The sequence below is a fragment of the Molothrus ater genome, chromosome 2 (genome assembly GCF_012460135.2).
Source record: "Molothrus ater isolate BHLD 08-10-18 breed brown headed cowbird chromosome 2, BPBGC_Mater_1.1, whole genome shotgun sequence".
Taxonomy (NCBI): Eukaryota; Metazoa; Chordata; class Aves; order Passeriformes; family Icteridae; genus Molothrus; species Molothrus ater.
Genome location: NC_050479.2, coordinates 14,935,085 through 14,955,839, shown reverse-complemented (window position 1 = coordinate 14,955,839; position 20,755 = coordinate 14,935,085). Strand labels below are relative to the sequence as shown.

General features: G+C 44.5%; 2 protein-coding genes across 4 annotated transcripts in view; one reads left to right on the top strand and one right to left on the bottom strand.

Moving 5' to 3' along the window:
- The window catches only part of CNKSR2 (connector enhancer of kinase suppressor of Ras 2), a 206,924-nt gene extending 195,656 nt beyond the window's left edge, over positions 1-11,268 (top strand). For all 3 annotated transcript variants that reach the window (XM_036390899.2, XM_036390809.2, XM_054518168.1), the window contains 2 exons: positions 6,322-6,518; positions 9,548-11,268. In XM_036390899.2, coding sequence (XP_036246792.1) covers positions 6,322-6,518; positions 9,548-9,763 — 413 coding nt within the window. In that variant the 3' untranslated portion in view covers positions 9,764-11,268. The remainder of the gene's footprint in view (positions 1-6,321; positions 6,519-9,547) is intronic.
- Positions 11,269-12,626: 1,358 nt separating this feature from the next.
- KLHL34 (kelch like family member 34) lies at positions 12,627-15,837 on the bottom strand. Its single transcript, XM_036394113.2, has one exon. The coding sequence runs from the start codon at positions 15,223-15,225 to the stop codon at positions 13,438-13,440; it is 1,788 nt and encodes a 595-aa protein (XP_036250006.1). The 5' UTR covers positions 15,226-15,837; the 3' UTR covers positions 12,627-13,437.
- Between the last annotated feature and the right edge of the window lie 4,918 nt (positions 15,838-20,755).

Here is a 20,755-nt window from a genome sequence, read left to right as displayed (position 1 = left end):
ATGTGTGTGTGTGTGTATAGACATATATATATAAAAATATATGTGTGTGTGTGTGTATTTACAGGTGTAATCACGTATCCAGTCAGGCCTTGATTTTAAAGTAGCATAGGACAGAGCATAGGTATCTTTGTACTTTAACAGGGAAATTGCTCTATTTTACCTAGAGCAGGTGATTAGCTGCTGTTTCCATGCAGATCTGCATTTTATTGCACCTCCTGCCTGCTGTACCATGCCAGGCTTAAATACTGTGTTGCTTCTTCCTTTTCTCAGTAATTAGGGATGTGACCTGTAACATTTTCCTAGCAGGAGCTGACTTTCCCTGTCATTGTGGCTCCCCCCATACCTGTGCAGGAGTGACATCATGCACAGCCACAGCTGTGCAGACACCATGTCCTTTAAGCCTTACATTGATTTCACCACTGTTCCTTGGAGCTTGGAGGTGGGGGGGAGGAAATACATAGCTTAGTCTGCCAGCCAGCCATCTGAATAGTGCTGAAAATTATTAATTACTGAATCTTTGTATTAGAAGCATTTGGGTATGTCTCACTCTTGGGCAGTTTGGACTCTTAATGATTAACCTGACCAGCAGCAAGGATGGGTTTAGGCTTTGCACTGAGGAACCAACTGCTTCTTTGGAAGATTTCATTTCTCCCCTCTGCTGCAACACTGCTAAAATCCACATCCACTCTCCTTTCATCCTTCTTCTTTTTCACCTTGTATCTAGTACCTGGGGAGATCCCTTCAGTCTCTTGGCTAAGTGTTCCTGGGGTTTACAAGCCCAGCCAGGCTGTTGCACGCTGTGGCCACAGCCCTTGTCTGCCTGTTGGCACAGCTGGGGCTGCAGAGCTGCTGCAGGAGCTGCCCCTTCCCAAGGGCTCTGTGTGCTGCTCTGCCTGCCTGTCAGGGAAAGCATTGCAGGCCCAGGCAGGTTTGATGGTCCCTGTTGTTAGACATGGCAGAGAGAAGCTGCTGTGGCATAGGAGGATTACAAGTGCTTTCTTGCTGATGGGATTGTATCAGTTATTAGTTAGCTTGTAGCAGACCAGGCTGTCTGTTCCCAACATAGACACATCAGGGTCAAGAAGGTAAAGGAAAAAAAAAAAACACCCAGAGGTTTGTGCACCCATGGCTGTTTTATCTAACTTGAGACCATTTCCCAGAGGCCTGGGATGCTTCTTGTTTTGGGGCAGTATTTACTGCATTTACTGTCACTCACAGAGAGTCTCTGGGACACTTGAGGTAAATGCCTCCCCTGCACAAAAGGTAAATAAAAAGGTGTAGCTCTCAAATTGGAATCAAATCTTTGGGATTTGGAGGGAGAAAGTAACATGGCAGCTGTTTAATAATGTAGTTAGTGATGTATTCTAACAAAATTGCCTCCTTAATATCCTGAGAAAGCTGAGGTTAGCTGGTTCCTCTGCCAGAGGGAGTGAGCTCACCAAAAGGAGTGAAAATGGGAGTCTAAATTTCAGTGCAGCCTGGAGATTTCAGTCTGACCGTGCCTTGTTCTCTTCCTGTCACAGACTTCACAGCAGCTTGGCTTTCTGGGGATTTGCAGAGGATGGCACTTGTGCTCAAATGCAGGGCTGACTGCAAGGAGAGGAGTGGGCGTGTGTGAGAGGAGTTGCACAGCCAAGGAAAGTGCGTCACTGAGCAGAAAAGGCAGCAAACAGAAAAGGGGACAGTGGGAAACGGAGAATTCCATCAGGATGGCAGTGGGGTCCATCAGTCAGGATGAGAAGTCTAAAGGCAATTGGGTTGAGCCTGGGTGGTGTCTGGAGGCGCTGGCAAAGACCAGAGGGGCCCCAATGACGAGCTTTGATCCTTGAAAAACATGACCTTGTTGGCAGGGTAGGTGACAAAATTTATTAATTGTCCTTACATAGGCACTTCTGTTCACTCAGCCCCACATGAAATCATGGGCTCCTCTGGTACCTCACTGAAAGACAAAAACCATGCAAGATTTTGGCAGCTTGAGCTTTAGCAGAAAAGTGAATCACAGAAATGCAAGGACCTCCACTGAAAACTGCTGGAGGTTATTCCATATATTTAGAGCAGATTTATGAGAAGTGTGTGCCTAGAGATTCTCTGTGTCCAGAGAGCAGTGTGTTAGCCAGCTGGGCTGCAGTGACCTTCTGCAGGGTTCTAATTCAGTACCATCTTCCTGAATCATCAGTTTACACAGACCAATCATCTCTTCATCCATGTAAATACCAATGGTAACTTTCTCTCTGGTCACTTTTCACAGAAGTACCTTATGATCTTGGTTTATAAGAGAGAAATAATGGAAAGATGAATTGCCAAACAGAGCCAGGAGGTGATTACACTTTAGTACATCACAGAGCTTGGTGCATGCTCTTTTCAACAGCAAGTGGCAATACAGTATGAGAAATCCCACCAGTTCTTTCCTGAATGCCAAGAAGCCAAACACCTGTTGGAGTTTTACCTACTCAGCTATAATCTTCATCTCTCTCTCCTGAGAAAATGTAAAAGTAGTTACAAATATTTACTGCATTCCAAGAACTGAGGGCAAAGTACAAAAAGTTCAGAAACTTTTCCTGTAGAAAGCAGAATAGTGAAAAATAATGGTAAACACAATGTTTACTAGACAAATGTATTCATTGTCTCCAGAACTGAAGCAAATAGCTTTGCATTCACTTGAAGACAGCAGGAGCTTCTTTGTTACAAAATTCAGTACCTGTATATTCTTGCATTTGGAAGACAGGGTTCTTACCAGATTTATATCCCATGTGCTGCAGTTTTGCTTTTTTATTTCTGCTCCTGAGTTACAGAGTTGTTCAGGCTTCTGTAGGGCAGGGGACAAAATTACAGCTTCAGAGAAGACACCCTGCTTTTCAGCAGTATGTGGAAACTGTGACCTGGCAGTGCACTCAGAGAAACAGGAAAGATGCAACCCCCTACTCAGCAGCTGAATGAGTGTGAAAAACAACTGTTGTGTTGGCTGCTGGTCTAAGGTCACCTGCAAATCCTATTAGACCACATTTTCTACTTAAACAAAACATTACCAGAGGTCTTATTCTTCCTTAACAAGACAGCCATGCTGTAAAAGCATGACTTGCATGCAAATCCACCAATTTTAAAAAAGAAAATATGTTTTAAGCTCAGCTCTATATCGAACAGAATACCTCAGATGCTTTATGGTGCCAAGGGTTTCACCAACACCTACAGGAAATCAATCAAAGCCTCTAGCAGAAGGCTGAGGGAGGGGAGCTGTGTGTGTAATCTCATTCCCACCTACTGAGAGCCATTGAGAGCAGCAGCACCACCTTCAGCATTTCTCTGGAAAATATTAAGGGCTTGGGATGTGTTTTCATGCCACCCACTGCCCTCTCCCCCACCATGGGTGAACAAGGCATCTTGCCCTCTTTAGAGCTCTCACAGCCTCAGCAGCAGCAAGGCATTTAAGGGACTTGTTTTTCTCCGCTCCTCTTTCCTCTTTAGGAAATCCTGTCCCCTTTTTGACGTGCTGCTCGCAGTGACATCACCAAGTCAGTGACAGAGTGTGGGGGAGGCAGCCCCAGCCTGTGGAGGTGATGCTCTGATGCCTTCCAGAGACCTCCTGCCAGAGTTCTGCTGCCCAGCCCAGCCTGTGTCCTGCCCCCACAGTCCTGTGCCCTCCCTGAGCAGTCTCAGCTGTTCCCATTCAGGGGAAGGCAGAAATCCTGTGTCCATGTCCCTCTGAGCCCACATGGAGCCTGTCCCAGGGGATGAGCCCTGAGGAGCACCAGCCATGCAGATCCAGGCCAGCAGTGTGGGGAGGGAGGGCAGGACAAGCCTCCCTGGCACAGGGTTTATAACCACAGGGGCCATGTTACCATCCAGGTTCATTAAAGGCACTTGCATTCAGTATTGAACCTTAGGGCTGAGCTCAAATGCTGTATTGTGCCTTGGTGGGGAGTTGCTGTGTCTTAGGAAGCCGTGGGTTTTTGATGGCAAGCCTGGTGTGGTGGCTGGTTGCCAATCCAGGCTCTAGATCACTCTAGCAAAGTGAATTTAGATGGTGTGGAATCAAATGCTGGCTGTCCCTGTCCTAATCCCCTCGGGGTACAGCCTTGGCAGTGCTGCTGGGGAAGAGACACCTGAGGAAAGATCTCTTTTGCTTTGCATAGCAAGAGATGAGGAGAGAGAGAGAGAGAAACAGGTGTCAAATCCTCCTGTGTCAGACCAGGGGGAGTTTTCCCTTTGCCCTTTAGCAAATCACTCCCTTTCCACAGCTGTCAGACTGGTAAACATCAGCATTCAGCAATAGGAACTGATAGAGAGATCTCAAACTTCTGACCTCATCGCTGCATAGACTTCTTAAGAAAGCATAAAAATCAAGACCACAAAAGATTTTAACCACTTTATAATTATTCAGCTACTGAATGTTTTGCCCTTTAGCCCATTAGATTTAGTTTTAATAAGTTTTATATAGTTTAATTAGTTTTAATAAGAAAGAAAATTACAAGAAAGAGAAAAGCATCTCATTTCTGTCTAATTTCAGTTCTGGCCACCATTGACAGTGATGAACCCAGCTCACCAAGCAGGGGAGCACAGTCTGGGATGATTTAGGGAGCTCTGTGCAGACTCAAAATAGTTCCATTGATAAAAAGTCTCCAACCCTTCTTCACTTCTGTATCTCTTAAAAAAAAAAAATTAAAATGTGTGCTTTAAAAACATTTGCCTTCTAAAAGACCAAAGGAATAAACTGATGAGAGATGAAGCAAGATTAGTTGCAAAATTCTTGGATTGTATAAAGATCTGTACAAATGCAAACACTTCTTGTGATGGGGTGAGGAGATTTGGGTTTCTGGAATTCTTGCCTGAGCCTGAGGAGAGTTGTTGCCCTCCTGCATAGTATGGACTCAAATGGGTTGTGGCCTCAGGTAGCTCTTGATGGACTAAAAATGTCACTTCTAAACACAAACTGCTTCTCTCTTGGTGACTGATAACAAACCCTCTAATCCCCTGAGGACACCGGGGTTCTTTACCGAAGGGTGCTTCTGTATGTGGTAAACTTCCAGCCACTGGAAATCCCTGTCTTGGAGCAAGGTCAGTCACAGGGTGAAGCTAATGCTTGGAACCAAGCAGCCTTCCTGCAAGAGCTTCTAGGAAAGCCTCTTGAGGCCACAGAACAGGCACCCACCACTGTGAGAGCCTGGGGTGCCTGGCTCGGGGATCCCGGGGCTCTGGGAGCAGCCAGGAGGCCCCAGGCAGTGCCTGGGTGCTGCATGAACCTGTGTCAGTGTGCAAGGGGCAGCAGGGACAGAGCTAAGGGACACAGCCAACACTGTGCCAAGGGCTGCCCTGGCTAGTCCTGATCCCCACTCTGCTAATCCTGGCTGCACTGGTGCTTGCAAAGCTTGTACAGAGTCGCCAAAGAGTTTCCACTGGGGGAAGCATTGTGTGAAAGGTTGCAGTGGTTTGATGTTTTCTAAATGAAGCATTTCAAATGCTCATACCAGAGAAACACTTCATGCCCAGCTTTTGCTTGGTTTTGTTTTTAAAGGAACAAAACCTTTCTTTTTTTTTTTTCTTTTTAAATGCTTTCAGTACTAATTAGAACAAATATTTTAAACCTGAAATAAATAAATCTCATATTTCTGTATTTTGTTATAGTACATAATAAATATTGGGGTTTTTTTAAACCAAACTATAATGCAAACAGTTCTGTTTTGGTTTGCCATGCTGCTAGGTCATGGTTGTGCTCTTATATTTAGTCTCTAGTTTGCTGCTGAACCACGAGGTAATAGTAAAGTAACAGATCAGCATAAGTGGCAGCATTACTGACTATTGAACAACACCACTGAGTATCAAACATAAGAGACAAAAATAAGTGGGCTTTCTTAGGACATGTCTTCCCAGGGCCACCATCACATATTCTTGAGTGCTGTTATCAGCACTCCAGTCTGAGATGTGATCCCTGATGGGCTTTTAGCAGGGGCTTCCTCTGCTTGTAACAAGGAAGTCACCAGAACTAAGTAACTGCAGTACCAGAAATCTAATTTCTGGTAGTAAGTCACTCTAACATTACTGCAACTTGCACTATATTTCTCTTTTTCCCTCTTTCTCTGCATATCAAGTTTTTACATTCTTGAAAGTTTTTCTCCCTTTCTTGTGAAGGCAATAGCAAGAAGGAGCAGTGGCAGTGCTCTTTTCTGGATCTTAGGAGGTGTAAAATATTCTCTTTATGGTCTAGTTAAACCTGTTAAACATTTGGCAAAGGTTTTTGATAGGTCTTCATGTAATCACATTAATGATACATTGTTGCTTTCTCTATTTTTTCCTCCTTTTTTTGTTTTCCCCTTTGTCTCATTACAGTTGAAACTATAGAGGAAAAAACAGCAGACTCCTTGCAAGATTTGTACAGAGCCTTGGAGCAGGCCAGCCTGTCTCCTTTAGGAGAGCACCGGATTTCCACTAAGCTGGAGTATAAGAAATCTTTTATAAAGAGATGTAGCGATCCAGTAGTCAATGAAAAACTGCACCAGCTGCGAATTCTGAAAAGCACTTTAAAGGTGAGATAAAGCAGGGAGGAAAAATCCTGCCCCAGGGTTGGATTGGGCTGCATTGTAATCAGAGATTATTGTGTGCAGCTGGAGTCCAGGCTGAGCCCAGTGTGCAAACAAGGGAGACATGGGGAAGCACTGCTTGAAAAGAAGAGGAAAAATGTGCCTGGGAGAGCAGTCAAAGTGAGGGGATCAGTTTTAATTTCTTTTTTTCTTGCATTTAATTTCAGTCAGCTGCTCCTCCTCTAGCTAGTTTAACAGAAGTTGACACACCAAATTATTGGAGGAAACCTTAATCCCTTTTTTGTCCCTGAACATTTTGATTTACCAAAACACATTCACTTTGTAATTGCCAAAGCCTAAAGTTAGACAAAGCCAGCCTTTAGAAGGGAACAGTATCTCTTGCAACACTTGTCTGTTTTCTAATTGATGAGCTTGTCCAGGAGGAAATTGTGTGCTTGTTTTCTGTGTAAACTGATAGGATCATTGTATTTAATCAGTAAGATTGATTAAATAAGTAGTGATAATGATAGATTTGAAAATTTATCTGGTAATTTTAAATGTACTACAGCTCTTTTAGCCTCCTTGTCAGCTTCCTTTGTTTGTTACAGCAGTTTCAGTTATGCCCTGATAGAAATTTCAGCAAACAATATGCTGGATTTCCTCAGGGACCCTGTTAACTATATTAAATTACCACATTTTAAGCCACCAGATAATTGTACAGTGCATTTTGTAACAGCTTTCATCAAAGAGGGCTTTATAAACATTAATTAATTTAGTTTTCTATCACCTAGAGAAGCATTTAGACAATATTATTTTCATGCTGTGGGGCTCCCATCCTGAAAAGAAATCCTACATGTGCTTAACTTTCTGTACTGTATCATCTCCTTGAAGGCAACTTGCATTATTATCTTGGTATGCAAGTCTTTGCAGAATTGAAGGCTGGCAAAACAGGGCAACATTCACAGCTGTCCATGACTTCTACAAGCATGAGAAACTGAAACAAAATCTCAGTGCTCTCACACACGTCGGGGTGGCAGGAGGTTCATGCGGGCTGTAGGTTTGTCCCATGGTGGGGTCCCACACCACAGCTGTGGTTCAGCATCAGCAGCCTGCTGCCATGCTGAATTGTCTCTTTGTTAGTGGTTTTTGATACCTGAGATACTTTATACCAGTGGCTTCCTGCAAATGAAACTGCTTTCCTTCAGGGAAGTCTGAAACACAGCACAGCCTCTTGATCCAGCGGTGCCTGTGTTTGTGCTTCTCTGGAACTTCTTTCCTTTGGACCAAGCAAACCCAATGTTTTCATTCTCTGTCCATGAGCCATATTTTCTAAGCCTGTCAGCACTCTTGTTTGGACTGTGATTGGTGTAAATCATTCTTACGTACATGAGACCAATAATGGAAAATGCAATGGCAGCAAGGAGCAAAGACAGATAATTGTTGTTTTCTGCACAGAGCAGCAGTGTAGTGACATATGCTTGGTTTGCAGTGACATCATGGTAACTTGTGACTGGCTGCATTACATCCCAGAGCTCCAACTCTGCCATACTCTTGGCAATTGTATCAAGCAGTAGCTGCTGCTATTACCCAATCAATTAGTCTTTCTTTCTATCAGTACCTTTGATTTTTCCTTCCTGAATGCAGCCAATTGCACTGGCCTGTTGGCACTGATGTTCTGAACTCTCCTTGAATTTTATCCTACATAATAATATCCAGAGACAGTCCTCCAAACTGCTTCTGGCTCCTGATGTCCTAAGTCATTAATGAAAGACTCCTGTGCTCTCTGTCCTGTGATAACACAAAATCATTCTCCTGTCATTGAGTATGGGCTGCCTGGCTGGTATGCAGAGGTATGGGACCAGCCACAATCTGTGAGAAATAAGTTATGGCAGCTCAAGCTGGTGATCAGGAGTTCCCATGGTTTCTTTCCCACAGCTTGCTCTCAGCTTGCCCTCTCTTTCTGGAAATGAGTATTCTAGCAGGTAGTGTTAATTTGCTGTTGTTTGCACAGCAATGAAAGCACTGCTTATGGAAGTTGTCTCTGACCCTTCTGACCTGTCCCATCATACACAGCTTGATATTTCCCCTTGCCATGCTACCCAGAAGGATTTATCATACTCATAGTATGGGCATGGAAGATGTGAGTTAGCCATGAGGAGTGTGAAACCCATCTTGCAGGGAGGTTGGAGGGAGGATTGCTGGTGGCCCTGCTATTCCTGTGCTGAGGAGCAGTGCTGGAAACCACAGGTGTGTGTTAGCTGTGTTTCCAAGGATTCTGGCTGTGGTATCCAGCTTCCTCCACTTGCAACAACCGTGAATGGCTGTGGGTACATCTGAGGCTTACTGTCACACTCAGCTCCATGAACAGTCACCAGAGAGGGTTTAAGGTACAGTCACTTCCCCTGCCTCCATGGGGCATCATGAGGCACCAGCAACAATGTTTTATTTTCCCCTTTTCTGCCTTCTCTCTGCCACATCAGTGGTAGAAGAGGTTGCAGCCAGCAGCCCGTGGCATGCAGTAGATCTGTAGTGAAGATGAGCTCTCATTCCCTGGGACTCCTTGCACAAACCTTTGCAATGCAGAGCTCAGGTGCCTCAAGACAAGCCTGTAAGGAGATGTAGCTGTGCTGTGCCTGTGTCTGCATCCCACACACCCACGCAGAATTTCTGATCTGATCAAGAGCAAACAGATGGCACTTTGCTGTGTGAAACCCGTCCTGAGAAATGCAAGCAGCTAACAGCAAACAGGGGGGGCTTGCTTTGTCTGGGGCTGAACACGGGGGCAGGTGGGGGAATAGGAACTTGTACTGAGGGTTCTGGACAAGGCAAGAGAAGCCCAAGTCCCACAGGGGAATGTGGGACACCCTGTAGAAAGGCTCCTGTGTGTGAGTGCTCAGAGATCAGATAGTCCCTGTGCTTTCAGGGGCACCGAGGCTCGAGTTGTACCCTCCATCCTCTGCTTGCACCCACATGATTGATTTTGTCAGTGACTCGTCACTTGCATTAACTCTTTGCTTGTTCCTTTTCTCTCACAGGCCAGGGAAGGAGAAGTAGCCATTATAGATAAAGTTCTGGATAATCCAGCCTTGACGTCTAGAGACTTTCAAGAATGGAAACAAATGTACCTTGATCTCTTCATGAACATCTATGAAAGCAGCCCCCGGAGGGACTCTGTTAATAGCTCATCTGAGGTTGAAGCACTTATAGGCTCCTTAGCACACACTCACTCTTACATAGAAACACATGTATGAAAGGCTCTCTTTTTGTCCATTTGCTACACCCCAGCCCTTTACTCAAGTGCATAAAGTAGTTTTTATATCAATATGTGAGAGCTCTAGTAAATTATATTTTAATGTTACTCAGCTGTGTGAAACCTTCAATGGTCAACAATACCACTTCTTTAATGAGGATTTGTATATTTTATATGCTACCAATGCTCTGCTTGTGTTTATCTTCTGTGAATTAAAAAAACATGATCTTTAGCTATTGAAGAAAAGGATTTAAAAGCATTTTTGGAAGACTGTGGCCTTCATGCAGGAAGTTCCACATGCTATAAAGCTTTTGTTATCAAAGGTCAGTTTTACAATGATATTTTATATTATATAATTCCAGTATTGCATTGCATTTTTGGAGTGCAGGTACTGTTTTGGTGGTAGGAGAAAACCAATTTTTATATTTCATGAGAAACTCTAGGAGTTATCTTAAATAACAGGGAAAAGGTGTAATGCAGCTGTTGTGTTTCAGTTTTGTCAAACACATAAAAGGGTGAAAATCAGCGGACAAAAAAATTACTAATGTGAGTTTAAGTGTCAAAAGGTTAGGTCTCATTTCCTTGTGCTTTTATTAAAGCCTATTGCTTAGGTTTACCACCAGTGCAAAGGGATGCTGGTTTGTATTATAATTAAGACCAAATTGTGTGTTGTCTCTTAATCACATTAGGTTAATTTACAAAAAAAAAAAAGTCATGGTACTGTGATTGATGAAGCTTTTGCACTGAAAGTATCAGTATAATGTGCAGATTTTGCAAAAGAGAAAATACAGACTTTCAACATCATTGGTAGCAGCATTTCTTTAGCCCAGAACAGCAGCAGTGGAAAAGGTTTCCAATGAAATGCTTCAAATCTGAGATGCTTTGAAGATTCCCACAATAGAAAAGGAGTGAATAGGATTTTTATTTTTCAAGTAGTTTCCTATGTGTTTTCTGAGCTGTGAAATTTGGCTGTATTGTATGCAGGGATAATGTGTGATGAGAGCAGAATTGAGCATGGAACCTGAAAAATAACCAAGGAGTAAAAAAGCCTCTGGTTTGCTTTGAAGGGGAAGGGATGTCTCTGAGTTCTGCTGAGTTCACAAGCCAATTAAAATGTTTTAAACTTCCATGAGATTTGTTATCTGCTGAAGACAACCCAGTGAATATGAGGGGAAATAGCTCCTTAGAGTTAGGCACATGCCTGAAATAAAAGTGGGAGGGAACTCTTAAATCATATGTTTACTTTTTATGAACTTGGTTTTGAAAAATGTTAAGAGCATGACAAAATATTTCTGCTGCTCTTCAGTATTTTGCTGCATAAGTTAGGACTCATGATTTAATAATGCTCAAGTGGAAAGGAAAAGCCTCCTTTATACTTTAATGAGTTGTACTCTTAACCAACTTGAGACTATTGCCTGTACAGCTCAGTGAATGTACTTTAAACTTTATGAACTCTGATATCTCCTGGCAGTTATATCCATGAAGGGATGAAGGAAAGAATGGACAGATTTCTTTCTTTCTTTCTTTCTTTCTTTCTTTCTTTCTTTCTTTCTTTCTTTCTTTCTTTCTTTCTTTCTTTCTTTCTTTCTTTCTTTCTTTCTTTCTTTCTTTCTTTCTTTCTTTCTTTCTTTCTTTCTTTCTTTCTTTCTTTCTTTCTTTCTTTCTTTCTTTCTTTCTTTCTTTCTTTCTTTCTTTTTCTTTCTTTCTTTCTTTTTCTTTCTTTCTCTCCTTCTCTCTTTCTCTCCTTTTCTCTCTCTCCCCTTTTTCTCTCTTGCTCCCCTTTTTCTTTCTTTTCCTCTTTCTACCCCTCCTTTTCTACCTTGTTATTGCGTTTGGATTGCAAATGTTCTGCAGATTTTGCACAACTGTACAGAAGAGTGGCCTTTCTGTAGCCCATTTTCAGTAATCCTATATTCAAGTTGTCTGGATGACAAATCATGTATTAACATTTGTATAGAATTCTGGATCCAGTGTAAGATTTGTACTATTAGAAGAATATTGTTTGTATAAACTGGACATTTATTTACTGCATGGGTACTGACTTGTATATTAAATTTGTGAGGTTTTTGTAAATTTCTCTTAAAAAATGCTTGACTTAAATGGATTGTGCTATTGTTCCAAGCATTTAGATTCTCTTGCTATTGTTTTACTGGACCAAAAGTAAATATATTCATATGAAAAACTCTTTATATCTGATGGATGTATATGCACATTGTGTAGTTGATTCCTTGTCAAAACCAAGGCAGTTCAGAAGACTTAGATCTGTTGCTATGCAACAGCCATTCTGCCTGCACTTTACATTAGTAAAGTTAGCTTGATTGCTTTAAAGGTGAAAATTAAACATTACAGTTTTTTAAGCTAGTCTAGTGACAAAGAACATGTGTCCTCTCCATTGTGCTGCCTTCTTTTAAGACTATTAAATGTTCTTCTATATATATTTTTATTGTATTAACTCTCAGCCTAGAAAGGGAACACTGTAAAATGAAGTACAATAAATTTAGCTTTTAAATGAACATTTATGGCTCAAGATTCACTTTACTCCATACCAGATTGATTCTGTGGCATCTGACCATTTTGTCTGCATTTCACATATCCGTGTATCTTAAAATGCCCCAGTGTGACTTCAAACACTGCCAGTGTGGCCAAAAGGGAGTGACACTATTGCTGATTTGTTAAGAGACAGACACTGAGTAAAGACTTGTGAAAACCTTCAGTTACCTCCCTCCCCTTTGTACTCTTTGATGAAAGTAAACCTTTTTTGACTGCAGGGTTCTGTAATGCAGCAGTTCAACAGCAAGGAAGCATTTTACCCTTATGAGCAGGTGAGATAAAACAGTGTATGGCACCAAGGTAAATGCCAAGGCATCAGTGACATCCTGTTACTCCTGTAAGAAGCTTCTTGGAGGCTAAGGATAAGGATACCCACTCTGGCCATCTAAGCTAACACAGGGCTTGGACACAAACGAAATGTACATCAGCAGTAGTGTGCATCTTTAAAATAACACAAAATAAACATCTGGAAGGTGTTCTACAACAAAGGCCACTGAGAGAGAAATGGCTTCTATCAAACAAACAGCTTTTAACTTTCAGCTGTAGCTGAGTCTATGCAGTGAAAAGTCCATGCCTCTGTCCAGTAATTTCATGCTGGTTAGCTAAGGCATTCTTGCCTAGTAAGTAGTATATCAAATAATACCTTTTCCTTGGCAATACTTGCTACTAATCCTTGTAGGCATCAATTTTCTAGTCTTTATACAGCTCTCTTTCCTTTTGCTTAGCCATAGCATAAAAACCCAATAGCACTTACCAGCTGGGAAAATTACCTTTGATTAAGAAAACAGAAAAGATGGATTATATTTTTTAATGTTTGAAAAATCCCACTTGCAACACCTATTAATTGCTATCTAGGTATTATCCAAAAGTCAAGGATTACAATTCTCATTCATCACCTCTAAGCAAGCTACTTGCTACATCCTTGCTCAGTGAGATCAGCTTCCAGCTTTATAAATCCTAGATGTGTTTCCTGTGCTGGAGCCAGATTTTCTTGCCTGTTTCCACAAAGCATTTGGCTTATCCAAGCAAAACTTCCACTCTCACATTCAGAGCCACTGCAGTTTTCTTCTCCAGGAGCGCCCTGCTCACTCATCTCCTGGGATGGCCATTCCTCAGCATGGGAGCTCAGCAGCTGGGCAGCTTCTTCTGGTGGCTGTCACTGTCCTGCTCCTCGGCCACCTCGGAGAGCTGGAGCACGGCACACTGCAGCCCACACCAGGGCAGAGGGGCCTTGCAGATCTCTTCCCAGCCATCATTGTCGATGTCATAGCCAACCACGTCTTGTGTGGAGACCTCCAGGGAGTTTTGCCACTTCTTTCCCCCAATGAGAAGAGCTGTTTCCTCTACCACAGCCAGGCCGTAGGAGAATCGATCGTAGACCAGGGGTTTCAACCGAGTCCATTGGTTTTGATCCGGGTCATACCTTTCTATTTCAGAGAAAGGTTCATATAATCCCAGAAAGGTGAATATGGATCCCCTGATTGTTGCCATCTGATGCCCAAACCGAGCAATGCTCATTGGGGCACATTTCACCCACTGCCCTTCAAGTGAGCTCAGAGAATAAACGTCATTGCTGGTGCTGGCTGGGGCCGAGTACTTGCCCCCAGAGATGTAGATGGTGTTCTTGCAAACAGCACTGGCATGACCATGTATCCTGCATGGCAATTCCCTGGCCTTGGTCCATCTATCCCTGCTGATGTCATAGACTTCCACAGATGAATGCAGCGATCCGTCCTCACCCCTTCCACCAATGGCAAAGATATTCTTGCCTAGGACACAGCAGGAAAACTGGCATCTCTTTTCCAGCATGCCCGTGATTTGGGTCCATGTGTTAAATCTTGGATCGTACCGATGGACCTTGTTTGTAACCAATAAGGTCTTTCCAGTTTTAGCATCACCCAGGGTACCAGTTTGTATTTCCCCACCCAGGACATAGAGGAAGTTCCCCACCACGCACACGCTGTGGTTCTGCACCCTGTCCTGCAGCTGTGTAAGGGTTCTCCATTTGTGGTTGTAAACATCAAAGGCCACCACATCGGTGACGAGCCCCTCACTTGCTGTGCTTCCTCCCAGTAGAATGATCCGAGTTTTCTGGTTCCTCAGCGTGGTGGACTTATCCTGCAGGACAGGCTGTTTGTATACAGATGTGTGATAATTTATTGCTTTTATGATCATGCACTTAATACCTGCTGAGAGCAACACTTCTGACTGTGTGTAGGTTTTTCTCAGCTCTTCCACTGGGATGAGACCATATCTTATGTTCTCTAAAAGGCTGCTTGCATGATCCAGCCTGGATTTATTCTGCTTCAACCACAGCAGGACAAGATTCAACAGGCGGCATTCTTCCACCATGGGGAGATCTGGTGATTGAATCACTGCTAGCAAAGACCTGAAGTTCAGCTCGAGAAGTCCTGACAAATCCAAGTCCAGCAGCTTCCAGACATTTTTGATAATGTATTTTTCTGCAGCTGCTAGGGCATCTGGCAGGTAGAACTTCCTGGCCACGTTGGCAGAGTAGCAGCAGTTTTCCAAGGCAAGATTTTTAACTAAGTACTGATTGCACAAGCCGATAGCATCAGTCACTTGCAAGTAGCTTGCAGCTTCCAAGGTATCCTCCAGGCTTTCAAAGGAAAGGGGCAGCAAGGATGTGTAAATGAAATCCAGGATGTGCTGGAGCCCAGTGGGTGAGACAACTTGTAGGTGAATGACACTGGCTTTAGACTCTTGGGTATAACTTTTGAACATGGCTCGGAAGTAGTCGCTAGAGCATGCCAACAAGGACTTGTGTGCAGGAAACTCATTTTCTTTCACTTTCAGCAAAATGTCACAGAGAAAGCCCTCTGATCTCAGGCTCTGGTATTGGGCGAGCACGGCGGTGCAGTGTGCTTTGCAGTAGGACAGGAAGTAGCTCATGGCAGACAATGCAATGCTTTTCCCTTGAGCTATTAGAGCTAAAATGCAATTAGATATTGAAACAGCTGCCTCACTCAACAGCCATTGTTTGAATGCCCAGCAGACCTCCAGCTGTTAGAGAAAAGCCCAACCCAACCCAAGAAAAACCAAGTCAGTCTCTTGCCTGGCATAGGGGGACAGTTAGTAGATTTGTAGTGAATTCAATCCATTCCTTTATAGAGAAAATAGCTGAATGTGTATCAGCTGTAGGATGCTTACTTTTCTTGCCTCCACAAGCTGCACAAGGATGAAGGGTCCGCAGTTGTGCCCAGCACTCGCTTGGCTGGCCATCAGGTGACAGATGAGGGAGCTCGATGACGGTCCCAATCAATGGCCCTCCATGTCTGCTCAGCCGTCACCCCCAACCCTTCCTGCTCCACGGGCAGATCCCAGGGATCCTCTCTGGCTGCCAGCGCGTGGCTCTGAGCACACACAGATGAGAAGAGAGCGCTGACTTTGCTCCTCTTGTTTGTATTTTGAACTCCGATCGGTTTAGACGTCACCAGCCTGGGACAGCAGCCCCCTTTCAGTCCCCTTTCAGTCCCCTTTCTGTCCCCTTTCCGCACGGCCCTGGGAAGCCTCAGCTGAAGATCAAATCAGCACCCAGGGATTATTACGGGAACATTTTCTGAGCCCATAAATCTTTCCCCGGCAGCCACTAAGACAACCAAAATACCGTGATTAGTCACTGGTTGGATTTGACATGCATTTCTGGCTCTTTGCTTCACGTGACACCTCCGTGGCTCACAGCTACCAGAATAGCCACAGGCTCATCCCCTCGTCCCCCTCGCCTGGGAGCCACCCCGAGCGGGTGAGAAATGGGGCCAGAGGAGCTTCCAGCGACAGCCACGGCCAAAGCAGCTGACTTGGAATGACCTGGCTGGAAATCACAAGGGTAACACATTCACACAGAGTGGTAACAAAAATAGATTCCCCCAGTTCGGCCATAATAAACCCAATTCTGTTTATGGAGGAGGATTTGCATAATTGTGCTCTCAGTTACCAGCTGGGAACAAACCCGGAGCCCCCAGGGGTGGGCCAGTGCTGTCTTGCTCAACTTTCTCACTCTCAGTTTGTCCCAATTAGAAGCACTTATACAGGGATTATCCCTGATTTTCACCTGGGCACTTCAGGGTCTAATTTCTACCAGGAATAGCAGCTCTGGGTAGGCTACACATTCTGACCTCTTAAAGCTTCCTTTTATTTCTTCTCTTTTTTTCCCTGCGTAACTCTGGGTGAAGATGTTAAGAATTTCCTCCAGACACCTTTCTTTCCAAATCAAACACCCTCAGGACTTGCAGACCTTGCCAGGGTTGATAAATGCCTGATCATTTTGCTGCACTGTGAGCCAGCAGACTTGGAAGCAGTGAAGGATCCCACAGGACTGGAAAATTTCACTTTTTGCTTAAGCCCAAGGTAAAGCCTTTTTACTGTATTTTTTAATGTTTATTTTGTGATGTCATTAAATTTTGGCTTACCCCTGTAGCTGGGCAGTGTTTGGAGCTGACTGGATCCTGATATGGACTGTGCATGCTGTGTGACTGTTCCAGTGAGCTTAAACTGTCTTGCTAAACAGACTGATATGTACACATGCTCTGCTCTGTTTGTGGGGAAGAACTCCAAAATCTTTTTTTTTTTTTGTTGCTGTATAGCTCTGAAAATTGATTTCCTACTTGAATCCACTTCCCATCATGACATTATAGGCCACAAATCAGGATCTTGCTAAAAGACCTTGCCCTTTGCTAGCAACACAACATGTATGGGCAGTAGGGATGAGGGAGAAAAGGGATGCTTGCTTCTTTTTCCCAGCAGTTTTGCCAATGTCCAAGTTGGGACAGCTCAAGGTATTTCAGGTGTTAGTGAGGCTGTGCAGGTGATTCCAAGCTTCAGTTTTGATACTTCTCCTGTTTTAGAAGTAGAGAACAAAGGCCAGGTACCTCTGTCACCCCTCAGCAGTCATGAGTCGGTGATGAGGGACCAGGCCTTAAATGCTCCCACTCCTAGAGATGCTGCTTTCCCCAGTTAAACCCCAGCAGGTATCAGATTTCTCTAACATGAGGTGCAGATAAACCTCCCCTGTTTTGAAATAGCAGGTGGGCACTGCACATCACAATTTCCCTGGGAGCCTGAGGTGAGAGGCAGCAGTCCTTGTCCTCCACCAGCCCTTAGCCTGTGCTGCCATAACTGCTCTGACACAGCCAGAAGTGTTGCAAAGGCAGAAATGGGGAGAACCCAGAAACAGAACAGCAGAGAGGCCTCTGTGGCCCAGGCCAGGCTGTCAGCCTCCCTCCCAGGCAGATGTAGCCCAGCAGAGGTGAGCATGGCTGGCTGTGTGCCTGGGATGCAGCACCAGGAGGGATCCCGGGCACAGAGCAGGGCTGCTCTGCTGTGGGGCCAGGGCCACCAGCCCCAGGGCACTGCTGAAGTGCCCCGTGTGCTGGTACCATGGAGTACCTGGGGACTGAGGACACGTAAATCAATCCACTTCCCCTGGATCCAGATTTGACCAGAAATAGGTTAAATGTATGGCTTGGCCAACGGCCAGCAGCAGCCAAGGAATATTTCTGACCCCCATATGACACTCCTGCCTCCCAGGTGATGCACTCCAGTCCAAGGCAAGTGCCTTTTCCTCACCCCCAGCAAGGCACTGCCTGGTCTTGCAGCAGTTTGGCTGATGTGTAAAGTACCAGCACAGCTCCAGCCACAAGCTCTGTAATTTCACAGGCCAAACAAGGCTCAGTCTGAGCATCCCTGCCTGTGCCCAGAGTGACTCCATGCTAACCCAACCAGGTGTGCATCGCTTCCTTTCCAAATGAATTCCATCCATGGGGTGTTTATACGGGTCAGCAGCTGGAGCTGATTTAACACCAGTGCCAGGTAAGCAGGTCCCATAATTGTATGCAGACTTGCTGTGCTATTCTCTCTCAGACCTACTTCATCTTCATGGCAAGCCAGCTAATGGAAGTAGTAACAATCATGATCCTTATAAAGCTGTTTATTTGCCTGGAGATTTTTTTTTCTTTGGCTTATAATTGAAATAAAACCACATCCTTTCCAGTCCCTTGCTCTGGAGTGATAAAAAAAATTATCATTATCAAAATGAGGTTTTTCCCTGCTTCACTTCCAGGCAGTTAGCCTTGTCTAACTAGGGAGCCTGCTCAGCCAAGACCCTCCTTTGTCAACAAACAAATTATCTTCATGCAGAAGCTCAGGTCTGCAGCACCTTTGGAAGAATATTTAATGTCCATTAGTGAGAGAACAGATGGTGACTAAACAGCTGACTTACAAATCTCAGCACCAGACCTAGCACTAAGTGGGATGCAGTGAAACCAGGATCTTCTTCTCCTTGGGCATAATTTGGAAGATCAGATCTAATGTTTGACTCACTAGATGGTGCTTAAAATTAGGGAAATATTAGTGTTTCAATGATGCTGATTTGTTGGGAATAGATAATACATTTTTAATCATGTGCATCATTTAGACTCTAAATTAGATTTAGATTTCAGGCTTTCAGCATATTTGCTGTTGAAGTGATTGCTCTATTACAGTAGGCAGCCTGAAATAAAAAAAAAATTCAGATGTGTGCTGTGAAAAATGCTGGCTTCCACACATGCAGAGGTTTTTTACTATACAAAATTGAAAAATGGCTCAAGTTGCAATGCCAGGTTCAGTTTAATATTGCAAGTAGGCCATTGGTTAATAAACAATTGAATTATTATTTTAAATGTTGCCAATTATTTTTTAAGGGTAAAGATTATAAAAGGAGTTGTACAAGTGATACGAGGCTCATTACTAGCAAGTGGCTTGCTGTAAAATATTTGTTATAAAATTCCACAGCAGAGGATTACCAGGCTACATTTTGTTCCAAAAGAAATCAATGCAGTCCAGAGGACAACAGAGTAAATATCTCAGATGCTTGATAAATAACAGCAAAATGAGCCAAGTAATGAGTATAGCCATACAGGTTTCCTAGAAGTGCTAATCAGAAAGATCATATTGATTTAAGTTGTCTTGTAAAAATCTTTGGACTACAGTCTGTTCTTCATCCTTGAATAATCATTCACAGTAGTATTTGGGTCAGCACATCTATTTAAAGCAAAGGATGTTTAGCCCAGGAAAGCAGTTCTTAAGAGCAAAACAGTAAGAGGGAGGAATTTTCTTGCAGCTAAAAGCAATGTCTGGTGAGATCATGTCTGGTATAAAAGCAAAAGAGAAGGTTCCCAGCTTGCATGAGGTGGGCTTAGCTGTGAGGTTTCCACTGGGGCAGGGGGAGGCTGGGGCTGCCTGTGGCTTTGAGCACTGTCCCAGAGGTGCCCACAGGACACTGTCCCTGTGAGCTGGAGAGCAGCACAAGGCAGTGCCTCCCCCAGCCTGGCAGGGAAGTTCTGCAAGCCCTCAGCACCCTGTATCCATGCCTGTGCCACCCCAGAGGGGTCTGTGTCTGGGCACAGCAAAAGCTTTGAGTGCAAGGCTCTGCCTGCGCGTGGGGAGAAGAGAGGTTTGGTAGGGTCAGGAATCAGAGCAGGGACCCCAGCAGAGCTTGCTGCAGGACCATGGCTGCTGAGCCATGGCTGTGTGGCACTCCTCTGTGCTCTGGAACAAGAGGAGGAAAGGAGGAAATACCACTGGCACACCTGGGCTGGGAGTAGCCATGTCCCAGCTGGGTCACTCCAGCATAGCTACACCTGTGCAAGAAAGCATCCTGTGTCAAGTTGTGAAAGGCAACATGAAATACCAGACTTTCAATCAGACAGTGCCTCATTTATTTCCTCTCCCTATTTTTTCAGGTTTTGTTTGCCTCCCATGAAGACAGAAGCTGTTCCAGTTTCCACTGCCATCTCAGTGAGTTAGACATGAGCTTCCCTGGTGAATAAAGAAAAGTTGGAAAATTTTAAACTTGGGTTCCCATTCCAGAGCAACTGCAATGGGATGAGTCAGGCACTGCAGACACAGGATAATGAAGGAGAATGTGTATCTTAATGAGCCCATTTCAGAGCAGATGCACTAATAGCTCTCACAGCATCTCACAGCTGAGGGTGGAGGGCTGCTTGGGGTTCATCTGCTCCTGTCATGGCCAGGGGGCACCAGAGATGCTCTGCATTGAGCCCTGGCTTTCACCCCTGGGCAAGCAGTGCTGCCTGGGCTGTTGTTGGGGCAGAGAGGGATCTGCAACCCCTGCCCAGGGGCATCTTCCCTCTGCATCCAGCTCAAGGGTGCTCACAGACACCTCTGGCTGCTGACCTTGCACAGCATGGGTATGCACAGCCCTGGCTGAAGCTGCTCTGCTCGTGGGTCCCTTCTGCACGCATGGAAGCCCCCCTGCTATAAAAGGAACATTTCTGACCCCCAAGTGGCATTTCTGCCCCTCAAAGACCTTGGGGCTGGTTGAACTGTGTTCCCAATCCTTATCTGCTTGGGTACATGCAATGACAACAGCTGCAGCTCGGGCTGTGTGAGCACTCCTGGCAGGAGAGCTGGGCTCTCCCTTTGC

Excerpts from the sequence above, each read along its gene's own strand:
- KLHL34 (XM_036394113.2), bottom strand. The coding sequence starts at position 15,225 with ATGAGCTACTTCCTGTCCTACTGCAAAGCACACTGCACCGCCGTGCTC.